General features: G+C 50.9%; 2 protein-coding genes across 2 annotated transcripts in view; one reads left to right on the top strand and one right to left on the bottom strand.

Annotated features, from left to right (window-relative positions):
- Positions 1-1,016: 1,016 nt before the first annotated feature.
- Positions 1,017-3,680, bottom strand: POLE3 (DNA polymerase epsilon 3, accessory subunit). The gene is made up of 5 exons (XM_074846420.1): positions 3,566-3,680; positions 3,409-3,484; positions 2,547-2,632; positions 1,741-1,859; positions 1,017-1,242 (listed from the first exon to the last, which is right to left on the bottom strand). The coding sequence occupies exons 2-5, from the start codon at positions 3,472-3,474 to the stop codon at positions 1,082-1,084; spliced, it is 432 nt and encodes a 143-aa protein (XP_074702521.1). The 5' UTR covers positions 3,475-3,484; positions 3,566-3,680; the 3' UTR covers positions 1,017-1,081.
- A 9,272-nt stretch (positions 3,681-12,952) lies between these two features.
- RGS3 (regulator of G protein signaling 3) overlaps positions 12,953-25,456 on the top strand; it is an 89,422-nt gene continuing 76,918 nt past the window's right edge. The window contains exons 1-2 of the mRNA XM_074846178.1: positions 12,953-13,170; positions 15,897-16,049. Of these exons, the coding sequence (XP_074702279.1) occupies positions 13,128-13,170; positions 15,897-16,049 (196 nt within the window). The 5' untranslated portion in view covers positions 12,953-13,127. The remainder of the gene's footprint in view (positions 13,171-15,896; positions 16,050-25,456) is intronic.

Genomic DNA, 25,456 nt, shown 5'->3' with positions numbered 1-25,456 from the left:
ATTTTAAAAAACTCAGGCTGGCCCTCCCAGGTAGGAGCATCCTGCCCTCCTGGAGCCCGTCACACTGCGAGGAGGTCACATCTCTGAACAACTGTCGAAGGCTAACGAGGGACCTCTGATGTAATGAGTCCATTCCAATTGGGAAAAGAAAAAAACAAACTGAACAAGATCCACCACTCTATTCTACCACGTGTAAACTTGCTGCAGTCGCCAACCTGTCTGCAGGAACTGCAGCTCTGCAGAGGGAAAGGTGAGACCTGCAGATCCACTGGTGCCCACTGCTGAGCTGCAACAAACGGACCACTTGGTACGGCCGCCTTTTTTCATTCCTATCACATTTTAGTCGTTCATTTTGCTTCAGATTCTTAACAAAATTCCTCTTGATCTCCCAGGGTTTAAAGACACAAACCAAGCACTTCCGGTATTTACATCATGAGCGCTGCAAAGTTTTTTGATTTAGGCTGATCTGGGCGAGAGTCAGCCGAGTGGAACACTGATCCCTGTACAGTTGTATTGTATTGCTGCATAATAATGTATATAATAATGTAAGGTTGAAAGACACAGTATCACTGTCACAGTTACAGCAGGAAGAGAAGGCACAGCCAGAATGCAAGAAAATGAAGAAAAAAACTAAGTCACTTGAATAAAAAGCTTAAATATTCAGCTTCTAAGCCTCCTGATATCACGTAGATTCTAAACCCCAAAGGGTTAATGACCTATTGATTCACCCCGACTTGATTTCACAAGATTATTCAACAGTCTCTCAAGTTCTCCTGGCCAGCTTCTGTTTCTTTTTCCCTCTATTTCAGAGCCAACCCCACACAGAAAGCTCGGTCCCATCGCTGTCTGTTCAGAACCCGGGGAGGGTGCCAAGCCCCCCGTGTGCGGGGAGGAGTGGTCCTTCCATGAGAAAAGCTTTAGCAGAAGTCCTTTATGTACAAGTTAAAGCCGAAAAGGGACAGGCCGCAGAGGAGCAGGACAAAGCTCTACTGGAAACAAGAGGGCACACAGCAAGGTTGATTTACAGCGTTTATATCCCTCTGAGCAAAACCCAGCCCCTGCACATGTCTCATCAGCAAGCTCAGTTGTCCACTTCTTCCTCATCATTTTGCTCTTCTTCCTCCATCCTTTCATCATCATCATCATTTTCTTCCTCTCGACTCTTATCCTGCTCCTCTGAGTCTGCCTTCTTGTCTTTATCTTTCCTTGCTTCTTTCTTTCCTTTCTGTTCACGCCTGTAAACTATAAAAAAAAAAAGAGAGAGAACACTGAAAACTTGCAAGCCAATGTTTCCACGGCATGGACAGTACAGTAGCTGAAGTCCAACGCCCACTTGCTCTCCAGGCTTACAAGGGGAGCAGTGAACTCATAGCAGCAACTCACCCTATTATTTGAGCTGTGCTGACCAGCTCCATAGGAAATCAGGTTAAGTTTCAGCAGAAAAATGCTGAAAAGGACGCAGGAGTTCACATTTACAGGCAGCACCTAAGACTTTCCTTAGATAAACATAATAGGGGAGTGATAGCAGATGAGACTTTCTCAATCCTCATCAGTTGTGCAATAATGTTATCCCAATCCTGTTAAGGTGCACATTATTTATTCCCCAGGCAAACTGCAGTGTAGGATGCTGGGCAAAGAGAAGAGAAACAAGACAGGCAAGTAAGTGTTGCTTGTCCAGTGTTCAAGAAAAACAGGACTTGGTGCTACTTAGACTCCATCGACACGAACTGAGGATGATACCTTCCAGTGATTCTTTCAAAGGAGCTACAAATCGCTGAAACTCCATTTCCTCCATGGCAGAGAGAACATCGCCAGCATTCAGCGTTTTCCTCTTCCCCTTCATGGCAAAGTTATTTGCACTAGTCAAAAACAAAAAGGAAAATAGAGTTGATTGGTAACTGTCATCCATTTAGTCTTGTTTATTAGTCACAAGCAACTTAAAAAAAATAAGCTGTCTCCGAAACATTTGGGGTTTTTTTAATCACTTACTAATAGTAGTTTAGATACCTTGTTTACATTGGCTGTTTGTGCTTTCATCTAGTTGCACTGCTTTCCCACAGCATTAGTTTTCTGCTTGCATGGACCTTTTCTACAACCGGGGGGAAGGAGAAAGTCTGAACGTTGGCTGTAAGGTGACAATTCCACAAAGCCACGTCAGTACTTAACACCAGAGAGTGTGCTGCCTGCACAGCATATTCTGGGCCACCCCAAAGACAAGACTGTGTCCTCTGTGACCAGCTCCAAGGCTGACTAGCTTGGCTCACGCTCGCCCATACGCAGCGATGCGGTGAGCAGCCTGGGAAGTGAGCAAAGTGCTCTTGCCTTTGCTGGGAAAAGCCATACTCCAAGGCTAACGGCAGTTTGGGACACCTCTGTGTGCAGAGCCAAGCTGCCTTCCCCACGGGTTGTTAAGGGCAGTCCAAACCCAACTAAAGATTGCTTTATTTATATAAACTGACAATACCGAAACAAATACTCCAGGACAGCCAGCAGAGAGGTGAATTATAAGTCAACTGCGCTGGTTTTCAGATGCAACAAACTCTTACCATGATGTTGCATAAAGCACAAACACACTTGCCGCACGGGATATCGCGCTCCGAGCTTCTTTGGAAATGTTTACTCCATCAGGAAGCTGAAAAATAAATTCAACATTTATCAGCAGCTGCTATAAATGACTTAAACTTGCAAAATTCACATGTCAGTTCTGTTAAGGCATTGAGAGCTCAGCACAATTGGAAACTAACTGTTGATCTCGGATGCTATTACAGAAACGTTGATGCCAGCTGAAAACCAACCAGAATTTGACTGAGCTCTCTCAAACGCAATAAGCTACACAGAAGTAAAGTAACTTCTGGGTCAGTGGTGGGTCCAGCCACTATCTCTGGGGCAATTCATCTGATGACTACCAAGCTCCTGACACAGACCAATCACCCTGCCATGTCCAGATCCATTCAGCAATGTCTCGTGGCTCAAGACCAAGCGTCTCATTAAATTAATGACTGGAAATTATTCTAGATTTTTGTACAGACAAGGAATCACTTCTGCTCTTTGTTCGTGGACCTGGTTCGGTTAGTCCCACTGCTAGAGCTCCCCTGCCTTTGAACTTTACTTCCAAACACCACTTGGACCATTACTGCGGGGTTTTGCAGCCTGGACCGTCGCTGCTGGCGTCTGAGGGCCACAGCGAGAGCCCAGGAGGCCTCGGGGACACAGCACGGGCAGCCCGCCGGGGGAGGCTCCTCCCGGGCTCGGGCACGTTCTGAGCAGCGAAACCGCGGAACAGCGAAGCCTCAGCGGGGGCTATCCGGGGAGAGGGGGGGCCGGCCGGGGAGAGCGGGGCCGGCCGGGGAGAGCTGGCCCGCCCGCAGCCGCCCCCCCGCTCGCAGGGGCCGCGGGCCCGGTACCCACCGCCTCCTTGATGATGCGAGTGATGACGGCGTTGGGCAGGTTCAGATCCTCCGGTCTCTCCGCCATCCTGGGCTTCCTGCAAGGCAAACGGGACGTCACCAGGCGCGGCCAGCGATGGGGGACCGGGGGAGCCCGGGGGAGCCCGGCCCGGCCGTACCTCGCCCGTACCGGCCCCGCCGCAGCCCGCGCAGCTCCGGCCCGTCCCGGCGTGCACCGCGGCCCTTCCCGCCCGCCACCGCGGCCGCGTTGCCTGGAGACGGGAGGGCGGCGGGGGGGTCGTGAGGGTGGGAGAGAGGGACGGGGAGTGGGGGCCTGGGGGGAGTGGGGGAATGGGGGGTGGAGGGGGGGGAATGGGAGCCCGGGGAGGCTGTGGGGGGGGGAATGGGAGGCCGGGGCGGGGTGTGGGGGGGAATGGGAGTCTGGGGGGAGTGTGTGTGTGTGTGAATGGGAGCCTGGGGGGGGTGGAGGGGGGGGAATGGGAGCCCGGGGAGGCTGTGTGGGGGGGAATGGGAGGCCGGGGGGGGGGTGTGGGGGGGAATGGGAGCCTGGGGGGAGTGTGTGTGTGTGAATGGGAGCCTGGGGGGAGGGGGGGGGGGAATGGGAGCCTGGGGGGGGTGGGGGGTGGGGAATGGGAGTCTGGGGGGATATGGGGGGGGAATGGGAGCCCGGGGGGGTTGTGGGGGGGGGAGTGGGAGCCCGGGGGGGGGGGTGTATGGGGGGAATGGGAACTGCGGGGGGGGGGGGGAATGGGAGCCTGGGGGGTGTGTGGGGGGGAATGGGAGCCCGGGGACTTTGTGGGGGGAATGGGAGCCTGGGGTGTGTGTGGGGGGGAGTGGGAGACTGGGGGTGTGTGTGGGGGGTGTGTGTGGAAATGGGAGGCTGGGGGGTGTGAGGTGAGGAAATGGGAGCTTGGGGGCTCTGGGGGCGCGGGTGTACCGGTGCAGGCAGCGGTATAAAGGGGAGACTGGGGAGTTAGCGGGAGCCTGAGGGGCTGTAGGGGCTGAGAGCAGGAGCCAGGGCAGAGGGTGAGAGCCTGGGGGGGCCAAGCTGATGGGAGCCCTGAGGGCAGAGGGCTGGTGGCCCTGGGGCAGGGGCTTTGCCCCCTCCTAATGTTCTCTGGCCTCTCCCCGCAGCGTTGTGTGAGGGCACGCAGCGTGTGTGCCCCTTCAGCCAAGTCACTGCTGCCCCACAGCACTGCACCTGACCCAAACGTCCATTAATTTCGTGAGACTTTATCCCTATTGATAACCTGACAAGGTAATTAAATAAGCTCAGAGCGCAAGAAGGGAGGAGATTAATTTGGCACTCTGTTGGGGTGATACTTGAAATTGAGAATAGTGTTTGTCAATGCAGCTTTTTTCTATAGAAAGTATTTTCCAGTAGCAAGGGCAGTATTATTGTAATGGGGATAGTTTACTGACGTTTGTGAGACACGCTTATAGGTAGAGGTAATTGTATCAGACATGATAGATGCCAAGGATATAGACAGCATTTTGAGTACACAAAGGTCAGACCTGAAGAAAGGCTTGTGTGCATGAGAGCTTGATGACTTCTCCAGTTACAGTGATTGGATTAATAAAAACCGTCATTGCGTGTACAAATCATGTCTCTCGAGTCTCATTTTTAGCTCCTATTAATGTATTCTGTTGGTAACTCTGTGTCGCCTCAGGGCTCTCGGAGGTGCGATGCTGCAGCGGGTGTTGCTGAAGGCAGTGCCTGGCTGTAACCGGAACAGACGGTGCTAACGTCGGCTGGGTGCTGTCAGAGCCCTCTGAAGCCGCAGCAGCTTGTTTTGTTTTCTGTTTTGCCAGAGGGCGAGGTTGTTTTGTACATGACTTGAGAACAAAGCGAGGCAGTGTTGGGTTACTGTCTGGTGAAGGGGGGAGGATGGAGCAGAAACAGGGATGATGTATGGCCCAAAGCTCCCCTGCTCCCCAGCAAAGACTGGGCCCCTACTATCAAGTTGTGTGTATCTTCCTGATAGAGCAGGCTCTCTTCTTTCTGGGATGCTTTGGTCACTGGTGTGTGCATATATTTGTTTTCAATTACTGTATCTGGAGGGTCGAGGTACATCTATTAAAGTATTTCTGTTTTCATGAGGTACAGAAGAAAAACACTGTGTTTTCATGAGGTACAGAAGGTCAATATTGTCTCATGCTTTTTCCTTTTCCACTCAGACTGGTTTAGTCAAGCAGCTGCTGGTGTGTTGCTGTATTTATTTATTTATACATGTGCTACAAACAGCAATTTTTTTGTATCAGTGTGAAATGTGACTCGCCGTAGCAAGCTTGACTACTCCAAGTCACATTTAACAAGTTTCATGTTTTACACATGACGGCTAAATGAGACTAGAAAGCTGTTTTAACATAAAAGCTCTGGAGCTGCAGGTTATCAGCCTACAATGACCTAGGATGTACCCATACCTGAGGACAACCTGATTCCTCTGTGATTTTGTTCTGTTAACTTTATTTCACACTATATACATCCCCAGTGTTTTGGGTTTTCTTTCCGCCAAGTTAATTTGCACAGATTTTCTGTTTTGCAGAGTGTTTGAATAGATGATACCATCTTCCTGCTCTCCCTGCTGCAGTGGTTGCAAAGATGATGACTGCAGATATGAGCCAGTGGGATGGAACTGCTTGCGGTATGGTTACTTGTCAACATCCACAGGGCTGGGATACACTAAACAGAACTGAGGGACATCCTCGGATCGGTTTAGGAAACTCTGATTCAATTTTTAGAGCCTTTTTGGAAAGGGAAGGGAAAGTTATGGTTAAATTCTGATTTTCACTAAATAAGGGAAAAGAGCGTTCTTACTCTTGAGATAACTAACTTGGAGTCCTAGTGAAGTTAAGGCAGGTTTTGGTTTTCACATGAGGTAGCTAGTCAAGTTGAACACTGGTCACAGATTTTTAAAGCTGGAAGTGATCAATAGGTTGCCCAGTCTGACCTGTATAACGGGTGACTTCGCCAGAATTCACCTCAGTAGCTTGTTCAAATAAAGCCTCTCTTCTGTAAGTAACTCAGCTTGCATGGCTGACATCAAGAAGAGAGAACGTGTTACTTCCCTTGGCTGAGAAGTATTTCCTATGGCAGGAAATGGCTTGTTAAATTTTAGTGCTCAATTTCCAACGTGATTTTTTCCTCATGTATATATGTGCATATAACCTCACTCACTAATGATTTTACCTGTGGACCTCAGCAACTTTCTCTAGTTAAGTCCTTGTAAGTGAGGTTTGTATATCAGCTGCCTGGAGCTTGCTTTATATACTCACTGATCACTTCTTTCTAGTGTGTGCCTGTAGGTGTGATCTCCTGTTTAACCAAGTGATTCATCAATATTAGACAAACCTTGCCCTCCTATTCTTAAAGGGTTTTCTTGCTGTCAGCAAGAGCTGGGTAACTATGGAGTGATGATTAAGAAGAAAGAGCGGTTATACTTCCCTTACTAGAGTGTCTCAAGATACACAGCAGTCCGACCACGTGCCCTCCTCTTCTGTAGCTGGAGAGAGCCCTTTAATGGTGATTGTGAGCAGCAAAGTGGCCATTGTGGTTGTGGTGAGATGCATTTTTGGCAGTTAGGCCCTGGGAATGTGGTCTGCATATAGGAAAAATTGTACTGGCGATAAGGTGAATTCTTGTGGTTTGCTTAGCTAGAAATTCTGGTTATTGTTAAATGGAGGCATTGTGGCACTGCACTCTATAGTTTGTAGTTATCAGATCCTCAGTGTTCATCTTGCATTTGCTTTACTTTTCTTAGATGAACTTCCAACATTGAAAATAGTAAATATCCCCCCCAGCCATACTTCAGGGAGGTAAATTAGCTGTTCTGAGTGTCACAAGACTCCTTCCACCTCTGCCGCACCCTTTCTTCTACGTTCTCTAATTGAAGAATGCTCAGAAGAAGCTACTGGTGTCAGGAGAATTACACTGAAGGCCTATCTGTGAGTTTTAAGCCTGCAGTGATGGTGGGCACTGGGATGATAGACTGCTTGTTTTTCTCAGAATTTCACAAAAATGTTACATTTATGGTCCAGCTGCAGTAGACACAGAGCTTGCAAAGTGGTGTTTGTACTGCACAGAACACACTGTACAGATGGGTTTCAATCTTGATTAACTTGACTTCTGTGAAAATGATACTTCAGTATCATCATGGCCAAAGGAATAATAATAATAATAATAATAATTTTTAAAAGTACAGATTATTCCTGTATAGAGCAGTCATCATGGAACACCTATATTGTTTCCATCGTTCTTGCAGCTGTATTATTATAAGTGTGATACAAGTCCTGTAATAAAGAGGCTCTTACTGCAATAGATTCACCTCTTCCTCTTCTACAAATGGGGGGAGGAAGGACGCCAGAAGGTAGTCCACATGCAAGTTGATGATCTGATCTGCAAAACCTTCACTCTGGGCACTGAAAACAATCCTGTTGGGTCTGCTGAGAGTGCTCAGGTTGCAAAATTAAACGTAGGTGTAAGGTTCTGTGAGGTCTCGAGCCTGAAAATCGTTAAGTGTGTAGGGGAGTCAGAGGGGACAGCAGAGTGCCCAAGGCCAGAGTCAAGTGCATGGCCTGTTAGCTGTCAGTGTTTGTAACAAAACAGCAAGAGGCTGAATGTTCACAAAGCTGAAGGCAGGGACACAGCTACCCAGCTTGAACTGGAGTGGCTTCAGTGGTGTGGGATGTTGTTATGGGGATTTGCATTAACTAGTTTAAATTTGTCTGGGAGACTGTCCATGGCTGCTCTGCTGCTTTTTTTTTTTTTTTTTTTGGTTATAGAAGAAGAATGAATTTAAACACTTGACAGTATCCTTTTTAGAAGGAAATAAACTTTTACTTTCTCATTGTATTTTCTAAATTTTCAAGTGCATCTGTCCTCAAACATAGCTCTAATGTCTGGAATCATTCCAGCTTTCCCTAAAGACAAAACAGACACTGCAAGGAGGAGCCCAGTTCCCAGTGGAGTGTGCTGCCATATAGATGTCACTCACACACTTCTCTTCCTACCTCAGGTCTTCTCAGGTTAGATCATCTCTGACTAAGGCCTCCAAATACAGCAGTTTCATCCTCAAAATATCTTCCTGGGATCCTGTTTTACCATAAACTAATTCAGCAGTTTTGACTATCAAAAACTTGCCAGCCTAAAATTCTACTGATTGAGTGGACTTTCCGATCTGACCTAAGAAAGATATTTGGACAAATTTTGTGTACCAGTTAAGGAGCTATTTTCAGCTGCATGGACTATTACATTAATGCTAACTTTGTTAATTCATTTTGGGAAGTGCTTTGAAAAGGAAACCTGTAGGGTAACCTCTGATTTGCCTTTCATACTGTTAATTTGAATTTGTTTCACCATGAATCGTGCTTCTGTTTGTATTGCAGTTCAGAAAGACCTGTTTTTCCAGGCCTGAACTCTGCAGCAGGGTCAGACTTTATCTCACCTGGACAGATGAACCTCATGCTCTTTAATAACGTTGTAAAAGTGAGTGCTTTCAGTTTGGAGGGAGGGGAAGGCCTTTGACTACAGATAATATAATCATTGTGAAACAATATATGCAATAACCAGGCTATGCTCTGCTAATCGATCCAGAATGCAAATTAATTCACAGAGGTGGCTTAAAGTGGCCACATTAAGGCTGAACTAATGGTGTGCCACCACCTAAGTGGGATCCAACTCCTGTGGCTGCAAATGTACACGAAAGTCAAGTTGACCCTATTGTAGTGGAAAGTCCTTGAATTGAAAATTGTTAGGGGCTGGGCAACTATTCTGGGAAAATGTCTCATGTGCCTGCACTATTGTTGTGTTCAACCCTAGGCATCACCTTCTGACCGCTGTCAGAAACAGGATACTGAACTACACAGACCTTTGTCTGACCCAGTACCTCTGCTTTTATTTTCTTAAATATTCTTGAATTCTGTTAGGAAAAGGCTCTTCACTTGAAAGGGTGGTCAGTCACATAGTTATGGCGAGAGAAAGAAGGCATCTGCCCTTTCAGCAGCAGCCTTCAACTAAATTAGCTTAATCTGAACACAAATGTGTGGGAGAACCTTGGTACATTTTATTTTATTTTGTGCAGTCTAGAAGTGGGGCTTCACCAGATGACCAAGGAGATCTCTGCCAACAAAAGGGCATTTCTGGCATTTGATCTCTGTCTCCCTGCATTGTATGCCCTGGCCAAATCTGTTTGCTATAGAAATGCTAGAAATAGTTAATTTTCTGTTAAATTAGTGAGCTGAGCTGGCTCACTGAGAGGCTGAATAGTGCCAGACCCTGGGGGAAGCCCTGGAAAGCAGCGCCCAGGTGCACGGTGTCAGCTAGTGGGTAGAGCATTTCATGTCGTTTCAGACAACACACAATTCAGCTCAGGTGACAGGCAGTAACTTTTTAAGCTGTTTTAACTTAATTACTTTGATCCATGTGACCATATTAAGGCTAAAAGCATAATTCCCAAGAGGTCTTTTGCTATGCTGAAACCTGTCTCTTTTATGAGAGGTGTCACTAAAATTTTTGAAGACCCAGCTTGATTATTATATTATTTTTATTGCATTAAAATAAATCAGCAATGGATTAAGACTTAGCATTTGTCAAAATCCAGTAATCCACAGCAGCACTGCAGGCTCAGAAAAGCATACCTCTTCCAGTGTCTAATTGTTCCCTATCTGTATGCCAGCTTTGAGTGTTTCATTTTCCTGAGATAGCTGCTTTTAGGCAGGGTTACTGTTCAGACAGTGGAAATCTGGTTGTTCAGCTGGTCCCAAATAAACATCAAAAATATCAAAAGCCTGAACCACAGAAATGTCAGAGAGTTAGTTAACGCATAGAGAGGTTAACAGCTGCTCCAACAGCAGGGTGCTGGGTCCCAGCTCTGCGCAGGGCAGCGGGGGCTGAGGGCAGAGACTCAGCGTCGCAAACCCAGAGACCAGGTAGCCCCAGTGTTTAAGTGGCAGCAGTTGCTCCAGTGACCTGTGGGACTAGATAATCCTTGTCCAGGATTGCTGTACCTCATCGCTTGCTGGTGAAGTTTTTGCTGCATTTCCACTGTATTTATTTATTTTGCATATGTTTCTGTTTGACCTAGGCTGTCTTCTTGATCAGATCTTATGGGGCCTTGGGCTGTGGCAGAAGAACTGGATGTTCAGATCAGACATCCTGTAAGAGACATGGAATGTCTCACAGTGCTACTCTTCAGAGTGCATGGGGAAGAATGGCGCTGTGAGTTTATGTAGTGCTGTAATTAGGTGTTTTTATTTGGGTGGGACAGGTATGTGTTAAACACCTTGCCTGTGAAAGTCCCACTGCCTTTAAGAAATGCAAAGCCAAGGACAAAGCCTTGACATGGTAAGATTGTGAGGTGTTTGTGTGATGCTCCTAAATTAGGTGTGTGCCCAGCCTACTGTTATACTACAGGAGAGAAATGGCAAAAAGAAAAAAGGAAAACAAAAAAAAAAAAAGAAAAAAATAGTTTATTGTGACCCATTGATGCAACAGGGTCTGTATCTCCTCTCAGCCTCTGAGAGAGAATCAGACTGCGCCGTGTTCCTGAGGATAACCCACAGTTGCTCTGATCCCAGTATCCTCTATAGCTGCAATTTCCTCACTGTAAAGGGTGACAGTGGGAGGCTCTGCCAGCCCCTGTAGGAGACATTTTGTACAGGATGTTTCTGGAGTGACCAGGAAACATTGCTGTGATTCAAAGGGATCCCTTCCAAATTAGCCAAGGATGTTTCTCTTGCCAGCCAAAGGGCAGGCGAGGGAAGCAGCCAGGTAGTTTCTGCAGCCTCAGAGTGTTCAAGACAGGTGAAAATCTTCAAGAACTGAAAATAAAAGCAGATCTTCTTGCTCTCCCACCTGTTTCCCGGCCGTGTATTGTCTCATGGGGAGGGGCTGGTTTATGGAGTAGCTCTAATACAAACCACAGCCTACTTGTAGCTGCCTTAGTCTGAACAGTTTCAGCTACAGTTTAGCCTTAGCAGTAGAAAGGGGTGAGGGACAAGATGATCTGTTTTCAGAGTTCAGCAAGCTTGGCCCTGCTCAGAGATGGGCACAGGAACGAATAGTTGTGCATGGGGCTGTTCTGTGCTCTGCATTCCTTGTGAGTAGCCGAGGAGGTTGGTAACAGCTCCTGCTCATGTGGAATTTGTTGCAGATCCTTTGCCTGCCCTACAAGTACTTGCTGTGCTTTCAGCCACAGGCATCCTGAGTTCTTATAGCAACGCCTCACCAGTGCAGAGCCCAAGAATTGCTGTGGGTTAGTCCCTTTGCATGTTCAAATTGTTAATCTTTTGGGGAAGGGGCAGAAAGATTGATTTAGAAAAGGGATCAGCCAAAGAAGTTTGTTACCCAAAGCTATGGGTCAAAAATGCCAAACATGTCAAGTCCTATAAAGATGGGAAGATGAGATTCCTGTAAAACTCTGGACATGGCAGAGACTGGTCTCTCAGCAAAGCAGCAGTGCTGTGTTGGGATCCCGTGGTGGCTGACAGCTTTGTGCAATGGGCAGGAGCAGCTCACGAGGCGTTTGCTAACTTTGGGCCAATGCTAGATTAACCCCCAGGGCAGCGTTCACTCCCTGCTGGGAGGTGCAATTTTGCAGGAGCGTGGAGTGCAGGTGGATCTGCTCTGAAAGTCTGCCTGTGGTGTGAGCAGAGGGAGCTGCTGTTTGGCAAAGGCAGCAGCAAGGACCGTGCTGGGGCACAGTGTGGGTGCTGCTGTGGGTGCTGCTGTGGGTGCTGCTGTGGGTGCTGCTGTGGGTGCTGCAGCTGGCTCGCAGAGTTGAGCTCCAAGAGGATGTGCAGACTCTGGGATGTGAGCCAAGAAGGTGGGGTGTTTCTAAGATAACCTTGCAGCAGGGGAAGCCTTTCTTGGGTCCCAGATTGGAAAAAGATTTAGTAATCAGCCAGTCTGCATCTCTGTTGGATTTCTCACTGGCATTTTTCAGGGATGATTCAGCTGTGCTTGCTGCAGAGGTGGTGTCGGGGACAGGAGCTCCCCAGCTGTGCCCTGTACTTGCTGTAGCCCCTGGGGGAGAGGGGGCTGCAGCAATCCCACCGCTGGGAAAGTGCTGAGGTCAGTGTGTCCCAGAAATCTGCCCTCAGGATTGCCCAGAAATAATCCAAACTCTTTCTGTTCCATTCTCTTTCCATCTGGGAAGTCAGGTAATTTTTCCCAGTCTGATTTAGCTTCTTCAGTTTCAAAGCCAGCTTCAACCTTGTGGGTTTTCTGTGTGTGTATGTTACCCTTTTGCCTGGAATAACTGTCTAAGCACGTGTTTGGATTTGAATATCCAGCCAAAGGCAGATCCTGGTGCTGGCAAACTGAAATTTGTGATGGAGAACTGTGTTAAATTTTAAAAGAAAGTCATTAACTCCCAAGCCAACCAGCTGAATGTGCAGTTTGCTGGAGACTCTAATAGAAATGCAGGTTAAGGTCAGTCCCCTGGGGTTTGAATGTGAAGAGGAAAGTTAGAAGGAGTCAGTCCCTCGCTGCTTGGAGCCAGTAGAGGAAGGGGCCGTTGCCTGCGCCACTGCCACCATCTCTTCCCCGCATGCAATTTAGTTTGTAGCTTCCTAGTCCTGGAGCTCTGCTCACTTGGGACATTTATTACTGTTTCTTCCCCCCTCCTTTTTGGTGGTGCCAAGGTCAAAGGCTCGTGGCAGCTAAATCACAGCTTGAGTCCAGGACGTTGCTGGAGAGAGTGAGGGTCCCGCGTGGGAGTGATGGAGCGGCTGGGAGAGCCAGGGCTCACGCATCAGTGCTCAGGTGATTTCTTCGCTTAGTTTGCAGTGCTGTTCTGTCTCCTGGTGAAGGTTGGATTATGACTCTGCAGGTGCCTGGTTATCACCACTGAACCAGATCCTGGCTCTTGGGGGAGATGAGGGACTGTATCTCCCACATGCCCTTTGTGGGGTGTTGGAGATGCCCAGCTCCTTGTGTTTGATCTTGGGGCTCTCTGCTAGTGCCTTGCGCTGCAGGATGGAGCAGACTTGAGTCTGCTGGGTTTGAGAGGAGTGATTTTTGCAGACAGTGAGCCTCAAGCCCTCTGGGAGGATGGTGTGGGGGACTCCCATGGCCGTAGAGTCCTGAAGTCCCGCAGAGACTCTTCTTTACCTTTACTATTATTTTTTATTTATTTTGAAAAACCCTATCTCACAGGATTCTTTTACCAAAACTTGTGAGACTGCCTACTTTAGATAGACCTTTTACTGTTTGTTACTGCCTTTTGTTACTGTCCTGTTCATCTTTCCTTTTGCCTCTTAAAAGCATTTTGCAATAACGACATGGAGAGGGGAGGTTTTGTGTGAGCCTGGGGAGCTCCTAGCAGACAGGGTGGCATGTAAAAAAACCTCTCACCACTCACTGCATGTGCTGGGGAGAGCTGCAGGCTTGGCAGTGCTGGAGAAGAGCAACACAAGCCGTAGTCTCAATGCTGTTGTGGGGATTTGCAGTGGAGGAGACAAGGGCACAGCAAGGCTGGGCTGGTACACACTCTGCTTGCATCAACAGAGGTTTGGGGTACCTGGGACTGCTGAGTGTATCATTTTCTTGGTGTGGCATGTCCTGTGGGTTGAGATGTGCTGTGCTGGTCACTGGGAGCTGGGGATGTGCACTGAAACATGCAATCCAGACTGTATTTTTTTCCAGGGGTAAGTAAATTTTCCAGGATAAAGCTTTAATTTTGATAGGTGGCAGATGGAGATCACTGGGAGTGTCAGCAAATGGATTCAGCTGAACAAATGAGGGGAAGAGTTTCTGATAAGCCTGAAGGGAGGAACATTTTGAAGTGCCTTAGAAATTACCCTGTATCCCTGAACAGTGCCCATCCCACTTGTGTGCTGGTTCCTCATTGTCCAGGACAGTGCTTTGACACCATTTACGTGTGTCTGTGGTGCTCAGGCATCAACAGGGCTTCTGGAGGATGTGGCAAGGGATACATGGGTGATGGGAACAATAGCAGGGTTCTTCTTCAACCCTCCTGTCCAGGAGGTGACAGCAGCACTGACCGTGACCCCAGGCAGTTGGGGGCCTCTTTCCTGGGACCCCCATCTGCGATCTTGCTGTTAGACACAGCTATAAGAGAGGGGTTTTGAGCCTTTGTGAGGTTTCTCTGCAGACCCCAGGGCTGGGATGATGAGGGGTCCCCAGACCCTCCCTGTGGGGAGGAAGGGAGAGCTCTTGTAATATTCTGTAACATTGTGACTCAGTTCCTCTCCCAGGTTCATTGCCAGTGCTGCCTGTGAGGACAGGGGATGAAGGTGAGCATGGGGTGAAGGTGTTCATCCCCTTCTCAGCGCTGTGTCCAGAGCTCTCTTGCATGCCAGCAGATGTGGTAGAGGATGTGACACCTCCAGTTTCAGGTTGTTACAGTTTGGGTGAGCTCAGATGTTGGTGAGCTCTGCTGGAGCTGAAGGCTTCCCTGCTGGGGAAAGCCAGACCTGCTCCGCTGGCTGTACCCATGCCTACGAGAGAGCAGAGAGCAGGCCATGAGGATGTGTTTGTATGCCAGGGTGAAAATATCTCCTTGGGCAGCTGGGACAGGGAACTGCAGGATGTTGTGGCATAGGCTGCCTGCTTGGCCAGGTCATCTCTTCACTGGAGAGCCTGCATGTGGTGTGTGGGTGTACTCCTGGCTGCTGGCAAAGGACCTGCTTCCTCTCTGGGACTCCATGTTCCCCTCTTCGTGTTTGTGGGTTTTGTTGACTGCATTAGTCCCTACCTCACACAAAGCCAGGTACTTGTTATGGGCAGAGATGCTTTTATCACAGAGCCCCAAGAGCTGGAGCAGCCTTTTCCCTCCTGTGTCCCCCATGTTCCACCAGGCTCGCCTGAGCTTGCTGCTTCGAGTCCCTGTTGAAGAGGCTGGAGCCAACAGCACTGGCTTCCCCAGCTGCCTGTGGGTTACTGGGTCCTGAAGGATTCAGGTGCTCTGAAGGCTCCTGGGAGCGCTGGGGCCACCAGGCAGACAAAAGAATTTAGTTGGTGGCCCAGGCTTGCAGGGTTTGGACCAGTGTCACCAGGATGCATCTTCTGCTTGCCTCCCACGCCTCTGACATTGTCAGCCTTGCTGGGAAACTGGGATCCGTCTTTCCCCTGTACTCAAATCCAGCAGTATTGTGAGAAAAGACAGATGTGCTGGAGCTGCAGCTGAGCCGTGTGCCAGGGGTGACTCCCTCTGAACGCGGGTCTGTGTTCTGCTGTGACACTGCATCTACTGTGTTGCTATCACTCCTCTCCCTTCTGTGCACAGGCGGGGCTGGGCCGGGGGGTGATGGTGTGGGACAGATGTGCCATGCTGCCAGCACGTGCCACGTGCAGGTCTGGCCAGGGGAAGCTCAGTGCAAGAGACCTGGCAGTGGGGTATTCTCGGGAAGGCTGGGGCAAGGTGGAGACATACCCCTGTGGCAGGTAAAACGAAGGGTACTATGATGTCCCCTGTGTCCCAGCTCCCCACCCTGCCGTGTCCTGTTCTCATCTCCTCCTTTCTCCAGCAGGGACAGGGCAGAGTCCCCAGCTGCTGGATCTGGAGTGTCTGCCAGCGCTGGTGAAGGGGCGATGCGGGGCTGTACAATCCTCCCTGCGGAAGCAGCGGGGACCATTGGGGAGCAGAAGGAAGATCAGCCATGCACAAGTGAAGGGGAAAGGTAAGTGATGGGCATGTGAGAGGGGCTGTGAGCCAGCCAGTGGCTCAGCCCTGGTCAGGCCTGTGTGGAGGGGTGACCGTGGCGAGGAGTGGCAGGCGTGTGTGTCCAGCACCCTGGACTCTACAGGAGATCTTGTCCTTTTCCATCCCAGGGAGGTCACTATATTTGGTATTACTTCAGCTGGATGCAGGCTGGGAAATGGAGGTGCCTGCACAGCACTGAGAGCAGCCATCCACACTGGCAGTGCGTCTGCACAGAGCCTGCGCTGGGGTGCACCCTTGTCTCTCCCGACCTTCACTTGTCAGGGCTGAGCTCCCCCATTGCCCACCTCTGCCTGGGCCCAGGGCAGCAGGACCTCTCAATCGGCTGCTCTCACCCTGCGGGGCTGATCCAGGCTCACCACAGGCCCCCAGGTTGTTTTGGATCCTGTAGCCTCACAGCAGTGCCACGAGGAATGGAACTCATTGAGCAGGGCATTCCCTGCAGCACGGGGTGGTGTGGGAGCAGGTCCACTCTGCTGGAGATCAGTCCCCCATGGGGTCCTGTGCCGTGGGGAGTAGGGCTGCACAGGTCCGTGGGGGGGAAGCAGAGAGTCCTGGGACAGCCCAGCATTTGGGGAGGGTTTTTTTCAAAGACACCATCTCCATCATTCCTCCACAGTCTGCAGAAATTGTGCTCGGCCCTGAGTGCCTCCTGGTAAGCTGTGGCACAGCATCTGGAGCTGGTGGGTGCATCACCAGCTCCCAGGTGATGGAAAGTGCTGCTCTGGGGTCTTGCAGAGTGACCCCATGAGCCTGGGGGGGCTGCATGCTTCTTTCCTTGTTACATGAGAGCCAAGCAGGTAACCCCTGCCCTGCCATCCCTCCCTTTCTTGGCTCACCTCCACAGACCAATTCTCCTGCACCCTTTCCTTGCCTGCAATAATTTCCCCGCAGTGCTGTGAATGCCGCTGTCCCTTGTTGCTCCGGTGGGACAGTTCCCCGAGCAGCTGAGCATGTTCCAGCAAACCCGATGGCACTCACAGTCACGGGGATTACTTACAGCCTGGCACACTGCTGAGAAGAGGAAACGTTGCAAGGTTTTCCCTTTTTCCCAGGAGCTCATTCCTGGTGTATCAGCCGTGGGACGGGCGCGGGTCTCGGGCCTGCGGGTGAGGGCAGAGTGCTGCCTGCATCCTTGCACGTGGCTGCGGTGTGAGGCTCGGGCCTGTTTGCTCAGACAGGTGCAGTCCCCGTTCAAATCCGCGGGGCCGATGGGAGCTGCGCCGTTCAAACATGCGGCGGTTGGACGCGCGTCCCATGGAAACCCGGCTGCACGGCTGCCTGTCACTGCCTGCTTAAACGGCTGCTTGGCTCTCCCGGGCTAGGCAGGGCGGGCTCCAATTACTGCCTAATTAGAGGTGTCCTGCCATGGAGCCCGGCAATGTCCACAGAGTCTCGCTCTGCACCCACCAGGCTGCCCCCCTGGGAGCTTCTTTCTACCTCACCACCTTCGGTAAGCGTTGAGCCTGCAGCTCCGGGGAGCAGGGGGTGCACGCCATGCCTGGGGGATGTGGCCATGGCCGTGGCCGTGGTGGCCGCTGGCAGCTGCAGCAGGTCACAGCCAAAGCCCGGTGCGGTAGGAACGGGCTGGAGAGCTGCTCCCCGAAGGCATTAACGCTGAGCGGCAGCCTGCTCGCTTCTGCCTCGCTGAGCCAGAATAATACGTGGCTCCATCGAGCTGGCGGGCTGGGGAGCGCCCTGAAACCAAGCTGCAGCCGCTGTGGCATGCTGCGGGAGTCAGCCGGATGCCCAATACCCAGGTCGTTTTGCCCCCTGGATGGGCACAAGCTGGGATGCTGTGTAGGGCTGGCTGGAGCTGTGGCCCCCATTACAGCAGAGCCCCAACTTCTTTCTTTGCTCCTTGTGGGTCTTTCTGTGGCTGCCTCAGTTTTGCCACATGGACTTGAAGGAGCCCATGGGCAGTGGTGGCTCAGCTCTGTGGGCTGGAGCCAGCCCAGAGATGGCTATGAACCCTGTACACCTGCCCTGCGAGCAGGGGAATTTGACAGCAAATGTCATGGCCATCACTTGTGGTATGTGATGGCTTGTCAGCAGCCGTCTTATGCAGAGGGAAGCTGGGTGCCTTTCCCGGGTGCCACTTTTTAAGCAGCAGTTTTCTTTCAAAGCTTCTGCTTGTTCTGGTGAGCAGGGCAGGCAGTCATGCAGTGTGATGTTAAAGAGGCTGCAGGGAAGCAGAGAGGGTTATGTGAGTGGAGAAGGACGTCCCTTTCCTGGGCAGCCGGGGATGCTGCTCCTTCCCCCCTTTGATTTGTAACCATCAAACTGCTCAGGACAGCCTGGAAGCTGAAATCCTCCTGTTTTTGTCTGTATGACTTATGCATGTCAAGTAATGTGAGTTTTGCGGTGCCTGTAACCAAGTCCAGGCCAAGCATCATCTCTGCAGTCGCAGTTCCCTTCATGGGGTGTTGAGAAGTGACGTTGCGTGCTCTGAGCAGGAGAGCAGTGGCAGGACAGGGCCAGCACTACCCTTTCCATGTGGGTGACCAAGGAGAGGGTCTTCAGAAGGGCTGGTGCCAGGGCCCGAGGTTGCAGATGGTGATCTCGGGGTGCTCTGCCTTGTGCATGGGGACCTTCTGCCCAGGCAGTTATCTGACACTGCTTTCCCCTGTAGGAAACCCCCTGGTGTGTGCACTGATGGCTCTTGGCTGTGCCAGCCAGGGCAAAACCTGCATTTTTCCTACAATAAAACAGAAAAGCATTTAAAGAGCAGAAACCCAAATTTTCCATTTGTCGGAGATCATCAGTAAGAAACAGATTTTCCTGCCTGCTAGTTCTGCTCCCAAAGGACAACATTCACTTATCCCCTCCCTTAGCCTGGCAAACTTCTCTCATGGGTGGGAACCTGTTTGATTACCATCTTGTGCTTGTTCATGCCCTGCTCACCTTGTGCCAGCTTTGTTCATCAGCTTGAACTGCCTCTCCTGGCCCTGTGGATGGGGCCTGGGCACCCTCCCTGCTGCAGCCCTGTGAGCCCGGCTGAGCCCTGCTCTCTGTGATGGGGTGTGCACCCAGGAGCTGCGTGTGGGTCCTGTTGTGACATGAGCTGTCTGTTTTTTTGTCTCTCTCCGGCCCTTCTCTACACCTATTTTCATTCGTATTAACATTTATTGAACACATGTGACCTGGACAAGCTGTGTCAGGGCCTCTCTGCTGAAGCTATTTCCCTTAGTTCATGCTAGGGATGTATCAAAAGAGAGAAACCCTGGGGATAATGTTTCTCTGACCCTCTGCTCTTGGAGTGAGGTGGAAATACAGCCCAAGAACTTGTCTTGACAGGGGTTGTGTTTCTGCCCACCCAGGTCTGGAGGAAGGTTACTGCTCCCTGCACCTGAGAAAATGCAACTGCTGCCACTGAGCCGGTCTGTCCAAGTGCAGATGTTGGTACAGCAAATCCCTTCCACCAGCTCAGGCTGGATCGGCTCTTTCTGACAGCAGCTTCCCTCTCTGATCCTGGCCCTGTACAAGCACTGGAATTGCTACAAAGCCAACAAGTGCTTCCCCGGCATGAGCGGGCTGGGACCCCTCTGGGGTCGGGCAGGCTGGCTGGGTGTGCTGGGTGTGTGATTTGTCCCTTCATGTGCTTTGGAGACGCTTGGGATGCATTAAGAGAGAAATGACATCTGTTGCTCATGGGAAGGAAAGGACCTTTCCCACCGACACTCCCAAATACTTTCTACTAGGGGCAATTTATGGTACTTCTGAGAAAGGCGAAACTGCCCATCTTCTCCCTGCTCTCCTCTCTTTGGTGCTGGTGCAGCCTGCCCACAGGCACTGTCCCTGCACCAGAAGCAGCTCTAATTCACATGATGCAGGAGGCCGCGGTCCCGTCTGACCCCATCCCTCATCCTGCAGAAGCCTTGGCCCCTTGTGCTGCCTCGGGAGCTGAGCGGCCCCAGCCGCCCCCAGGCTAGGGCTGGGCTTAGCCTGCTCCCCCCCTGAATTACCCAGCACAAAAGCTTCCTTCCTCCTCCCCAGGGCCCATTCATTCCTGGGCTGACTCCTTTCATGCTTGGTTAGACAGGGGCAGTTTGCTTTCGTGTTGTAACGGTTGTTACAGGCTGACAGTGGAACAGCGAGAGGGTTCCCACAGCCTCAGAGATCTGGAGATAGCAGAAGGGTTAAAGCCTTGGTGCAAAAGGCACGATGAAACTGGGAGACAATATTGTCGCTGTTGTAAATCACTATTACCTTTAATAGAGCTGTCCTGATTTACCCCACCTGGCTCTTGTCTTTCTCACCTTGCTCTCACTTGCACAGGGATAAGTGCACATAAAGCCATGTGTTTCCACAGGTGCACAGACATGTGCTCTCAAACATGCAGATGCACACACAGACACCTGTGAGCTGGAGAGGGGTTTGAAAAGTTTCTGTTTTTTCGAGTGAAAAATGTGTTCTTTTGACTTGCTTCAGGTTAAACAATCCTGTAATATATCCCCACCCCAGCAAGCCTAAGCCCTTGGGTGTGTCTTTTGCAAAATGGAATGTTGGTTTTTAGTTTGAAAGATATTTAGAAGTCTGTAAATGATATTTACTGTTTATTTTGTTTGTTGTGTTTTCTAAGCTGGAAAACAAGTGAAAATGGTATATTTTGCTTTGGACTAAATGAAACGTTAGGCTAATGATGCTTTCAATCTTTTGATTTTTGAGGAGGATTGAGAAATATTTAGTTTTGGGTTGGTCCAGAATTATTACACAAATTTCAGACCCTGCTTCACCCTTAAAATCTGCACATCCTATGCAGGCTGGCAGCCGGCAGCTCCCAGGGAACCTCTTGGGAAGGTGTTCAGCGGGGCAGAGCCCTCTGTGCCCGAGCGGGGCCAGCGAGCCAGGGGCTGGCAGCCTGCTCTGCCCCCCCGACCCTGACAAATGCTGTCGGCGGAGTCTTTGTGCCAGTCTGAGTACTGTGGATAGATTTTTGCAGAGTCACTAGCGCATGGGAAAGCAAGTGCGTGACTAAGTAAGCTGGCAGAGCAGAGCTGCTGCCCTGGGACCCGTGTCCTTGCTCAGCAGGGGTTTACACGCGTGGCTCTCCCAGGTGCTGGCCTCCTGTGTGCGGTCTATGACCAGTTGGGTTTTCAATGCTGGGAATCAGTTGCTGGCAGACAGGTCCAGGCAGTGCTGAACATCACAGATTCAACTGGATGAGCTTCAATAAGGCCAAATGCCAGGTGCTGCACTTCGGCCACAACAACCCCCAGCAGTGCTACAGGCTTGGGGAGGAGTGGCTGGAGAGCTGCCAGTCAGAGAGGGACCTGGGGGGGTTGATTGCCAGCCGGCTGAACATGAGCCAGCAGTGTGCCCGGGTGGCCAAGAAGGCCAATGGCATCCTGGCTTGTATCAGCAATAGCGTGGCCAGCAGGGACAGGGAAGGGATCTCACCCCTGGACTCAGCACTGGTGAGGCCACCCCTCGATGAGTGGGTTCAGTTTTGGGCCCCTCACTCCAAAAAGGCCATTGAATGACTCGAGCGTGTCCAGAGAAGGGCAACGGAGCTGGTGCAGGGTCTGGAGCACAGGTCTGATGGGAAGCGGCTGAGGGAACTGGGGGGGTTTAGTCTGGAGAAGAGGAGGCTGAGGGGAGACCTCATGGCCCTCTCCAACTCCCTGAAAGGGGGGTGCAGAGAGAGGGGATGAGTCTTTTTAACCAAGTAATAATCAATAGAACAAGAGGGAATGGCCTCAAGTTGCACCAGGGATGGTTTAGACTGGCTCTTAGGAAGGATTTCTTTGCAGAAGGGGCTGTTGGGCGTTGGAATGGGCTGCCCAGGGCAGGGGGGGAGTCCCCATCCCTGGAGGGGTTGAAGAGTCGGGTTGACCCAGTGCTGAGGGATCTGGTGGAGTTGGGAACTGTTAACGTTGGGTTGATGGTTGGACTGGATGATCTTCAAGGTCTTTTCCAACCTAGACAATTCTGTGATTCTGTGATTCTGTGATTCTGTGATTGCAGCTCCAGAGAAGAGCTGGGAGCTCAGGGATCTAACACGGGCATATTGAAAAGCAGTGGGAACTGCAGGTTGGATTTGGAGCTGTGTAAGAGCTGAGTTTTATTCTTGGCTCTGTTTCAGAGTGGGCTGTGAGCAGTGTATTCTGCAGTTGTGGATGCCGTGTTTGCAGGTGGTGACTTTGCCTGTCGCCAGCCAAAGGCATGTTTGGGATGCTCCTTCCTTCATTCTTTCTTTAGAAATAATCTTCCCATCTTGTCCGTGCACCTCTGCAGAGGGGTTTCTGGATTCAAAGGCCTGCCTGAGCGCCCCCTGCCTTTGTAGTCGGGTTTCAGCTGATCCTGTCCCAAGTAGACGAACTTCTCATGAGCACAGAGGTTGGATCTGCCCACATAGTCCACACTGAGAGCAGGTCCCCAGGGGGATATTCAGGCCGAGCTGAGTTACTCTGGTCTGCTCCCTGTGGAACCCTGGTCTGACACTTCCCTGGCTCCATCCCTCCCACCTCCTCTCTCTGCTCCAAGTCCTCCCTTCCTCTCTCTCACCTTAGGTAACTTAAAAGGCACTGATGGATAGAAACATTGCCTGCTGCCCTGCTGTCTTGTACAGGTGGGTGCTGCAGCACCCATGAGGGACTGCCAGGTCCCACGGTGAGCTCTTGCTGCTGTGCTGTGCTGTGCCAATCTACATGGGGAGAATTCTCCTCCTGAAGGGCTGCCTGTGGGGTGGGTTAGGTTCTGGGTCCTCCTGCAACAAGTCAGATCAATCTCCTGATCCAAGAAAGATCCTATAATTTGCTCCAGGCACCAAATCTTGGCACTTTGAGCTCTCTTTCTCTTCTATGTTATTCTCTGCCCCACTGAGGGGCAGAAGTGGATGCCCCTGTGCTCTCATTAAGATCTGCTCTTTTGGCCTCTTAATGACTGTTGGAACCATCCTGCCTTTGATCTTCTGACTGTGCTCCTTGCTCTGCTCATGATGATGATGGGCAGCAGGTCCCCTGCAAGGCTTGGCAGGCCTGGCAGCCGAGAGCTGGGCACCTGTCACGGTCCACTCGGTGGACTCGTGATGATTCGTTTGCTACGATCTCGAAAGTGCAAAATTAAGGTGACCAACACCAAAGGGGATAGCAGTAATCAAACAGTGAAACTTTATTGGGTTGCCTGTGAAGAGGCACGCGATAGTTAGAGATGGGTGAAAGAAAGGAAAAAAAGTAAAGTTAAGTTTTAGAGAGAAGAGGGAGAGAGGTTATAGCTACCACCGCTGATCTCACGACGTCCTAACGGTCCCGGGTCCAGCTGATGCAGCGTCGTCAATCGTCGTGGTCCTTGGTGGGGAAGCTTCCAATTTTCGTTGTCCAGAAGTCATCTTTTATGCTTAGTAACACACCTTGCTCCACCTCTGCCTCAGGGGTCTCCGCCCTTCTCAGAATTAAATTATCATATCTCCACCCCTCTCGAGCAAGGCCATCGCGCGTGCGCGGGGGGGAGTGTCCGAGGTGTGGTCAGTCTCAGAGGCGGGTAACCTTCAACCAGGAGGTGTGTTTTGGTATTATAATGAAGCAAAGTTCATCTGAGGTTCATGATTTCTTCATCGGTGTTATGGCAACAGTCACGATCCATCTTTTTGACAATGGCTATGCAATTACCACTAACTGCTCTGGTTAGGCCCAGGTACCGAACAATAGCACAACACTCTTTGTACTGCACGGCTCAGGCACCAAAGAACAGCCCTGCACTGTCTGCACCACCCGGTTCAGTACTCAGGAGAACAGCACAGCACTGGCTGTGCCACACAGTTCTGCATTCAGGAGCCTTTGCACCACATTCCATTCCAGGTGTCGGCAGCTGCGCTCCAAACAGGCCGTTGTCGGGTACCTCACTGTCCATGTCCCTGATGACAATGTTGAGACAATGCTGATCTTCTGACCGACTCTTACAGCACCCCAGGCAGGCTGGCCCTGCTTCCCGGCTTGGTGGGTGGCTGTGGGTAAGCCAGTGCATCGGGAGCAAGGGTGGTCTCCATCCAGGCCAAAGTCATGTTTCTTTCATGTAGCTCCTCAAGGCTCTCCCTTATCACTACCTCCTCAATCAAAAGCTCTGGGTGCTGTTGTGCAGGGAGCCAGGCATTTCCCCAGCAGTGCTGTGTCACTGGGAACCAGGGGTCCTGCTTGGTCCAAGCCCCCCCAGGCTCTGTGGCAGAGGGATTGCAGGATTGTGGAGCACTGCTCTTTGCTGGGGCTTGGCTGCTCCTGGCCTCGTTGGCCACCTGACAATTGTTCAGTGTCAAAACACATGACTGAAACCATTCTTGTTTAATCCTAGATTAAAGGAAGTATTGACCCCTGTTTTTAGGAGATTACCTGTCTGCTCACCAGCCCGTACTGTCTGGGTTCCCCAGGAAATGCAGGAGGCTGCAATGTGGGTGCTCTTGCTGTGCTTCAGTTCCTGGGGGCTGGGTTTGTGCTGCAAGCAGTGCTGCATTAGTCCTTGTTGTTGAGTCTTCTCTGCTCGATAGTGCCAGTGATAACAAACTGTTGCTGGATGTGACAGTCGGTGAAGGGGCTTCTAAGGCTTTCTTGTTTTCCTCAAAACCACCCTGGACAGATGAGACATGCAGTAGGGCAAGCAGGCGGGAGATGTGCGTGGAGCAGGGTCCCACAGCAGCGGATGGACAAAAGCGGGTTAGTGCCATGGCCCAGGGTCCCCCGGCGGGGCCAGCCTTGGCTGACCCTGTGCCGGCATGTTCCTGCCACCAAAGGCACCAGTTGTCCTTGGCATTTGTCCAGGCCGCCTGCAGCTTGGCCTGCTGTCACCTTCTGCAGGGGTGACAGCCCTTTGCTGTCAGGGGAGCAGCAAAGGGGAAGTTGAATCTGGGCTGGGGGCAGGATTTGAGCGTGCTGCATCCCTCTTAAACAAGGGCTAATTCATCCCACAGCAACTGTTTCATCTTGGTGCTTCCACTTCCCCTCTGCCATGGGCTTCTGCCTCCTGCCATCAGAGTTTGCTGTGTGCTAAGAAAACAGTACTCAGGTTTTCCTGGAATGTTTTTGCATCTGAAGCCGTAAGACATGGGGCATGTGTGCATGGGCAACCAACAGGAGGAGTTGGAAGCCATTGTGCAGTAGGAAAACTGTGACATAGTTGCCATCATGGAAACATGGTGGGATGACTCGCACAACCAGAGTGCTGCAATGGATGGCTATATCTCTTCAGAAGGGATAGGCAAGGAAGGAGGTGGTGGGTAGCCCTGTATGTTAGGGAGTGTTTTGATTGTCTAGAGCTTAATGATGGTGACGATAGGGTTGAATGTTTATGGGTAGGAATCGAGGGAAGGCCAACAAGGCAGATAATGTGGTTGGGAGTCTGTTATAGACCATCCAACCAGGATGAAGAGACAAACGA

Source organism: Strix aluco, chromosome 20 (assembly GCF_031877795.1).
Source record: "Strix aluco isolate bStrAlu1 chromosome 20, bStrAlu1.hap1, whole genome shotgun sequence".
In the NCBI taxonomy this organism is placed as follows: Eukaryota; Metazoa; Chordata; class Aves; order Strigiformes; family Strigidae; genus Strix; species Strix aluco.
This window is presented reverse-complemented; position numbering and strand designations above follow the sequence as displayed.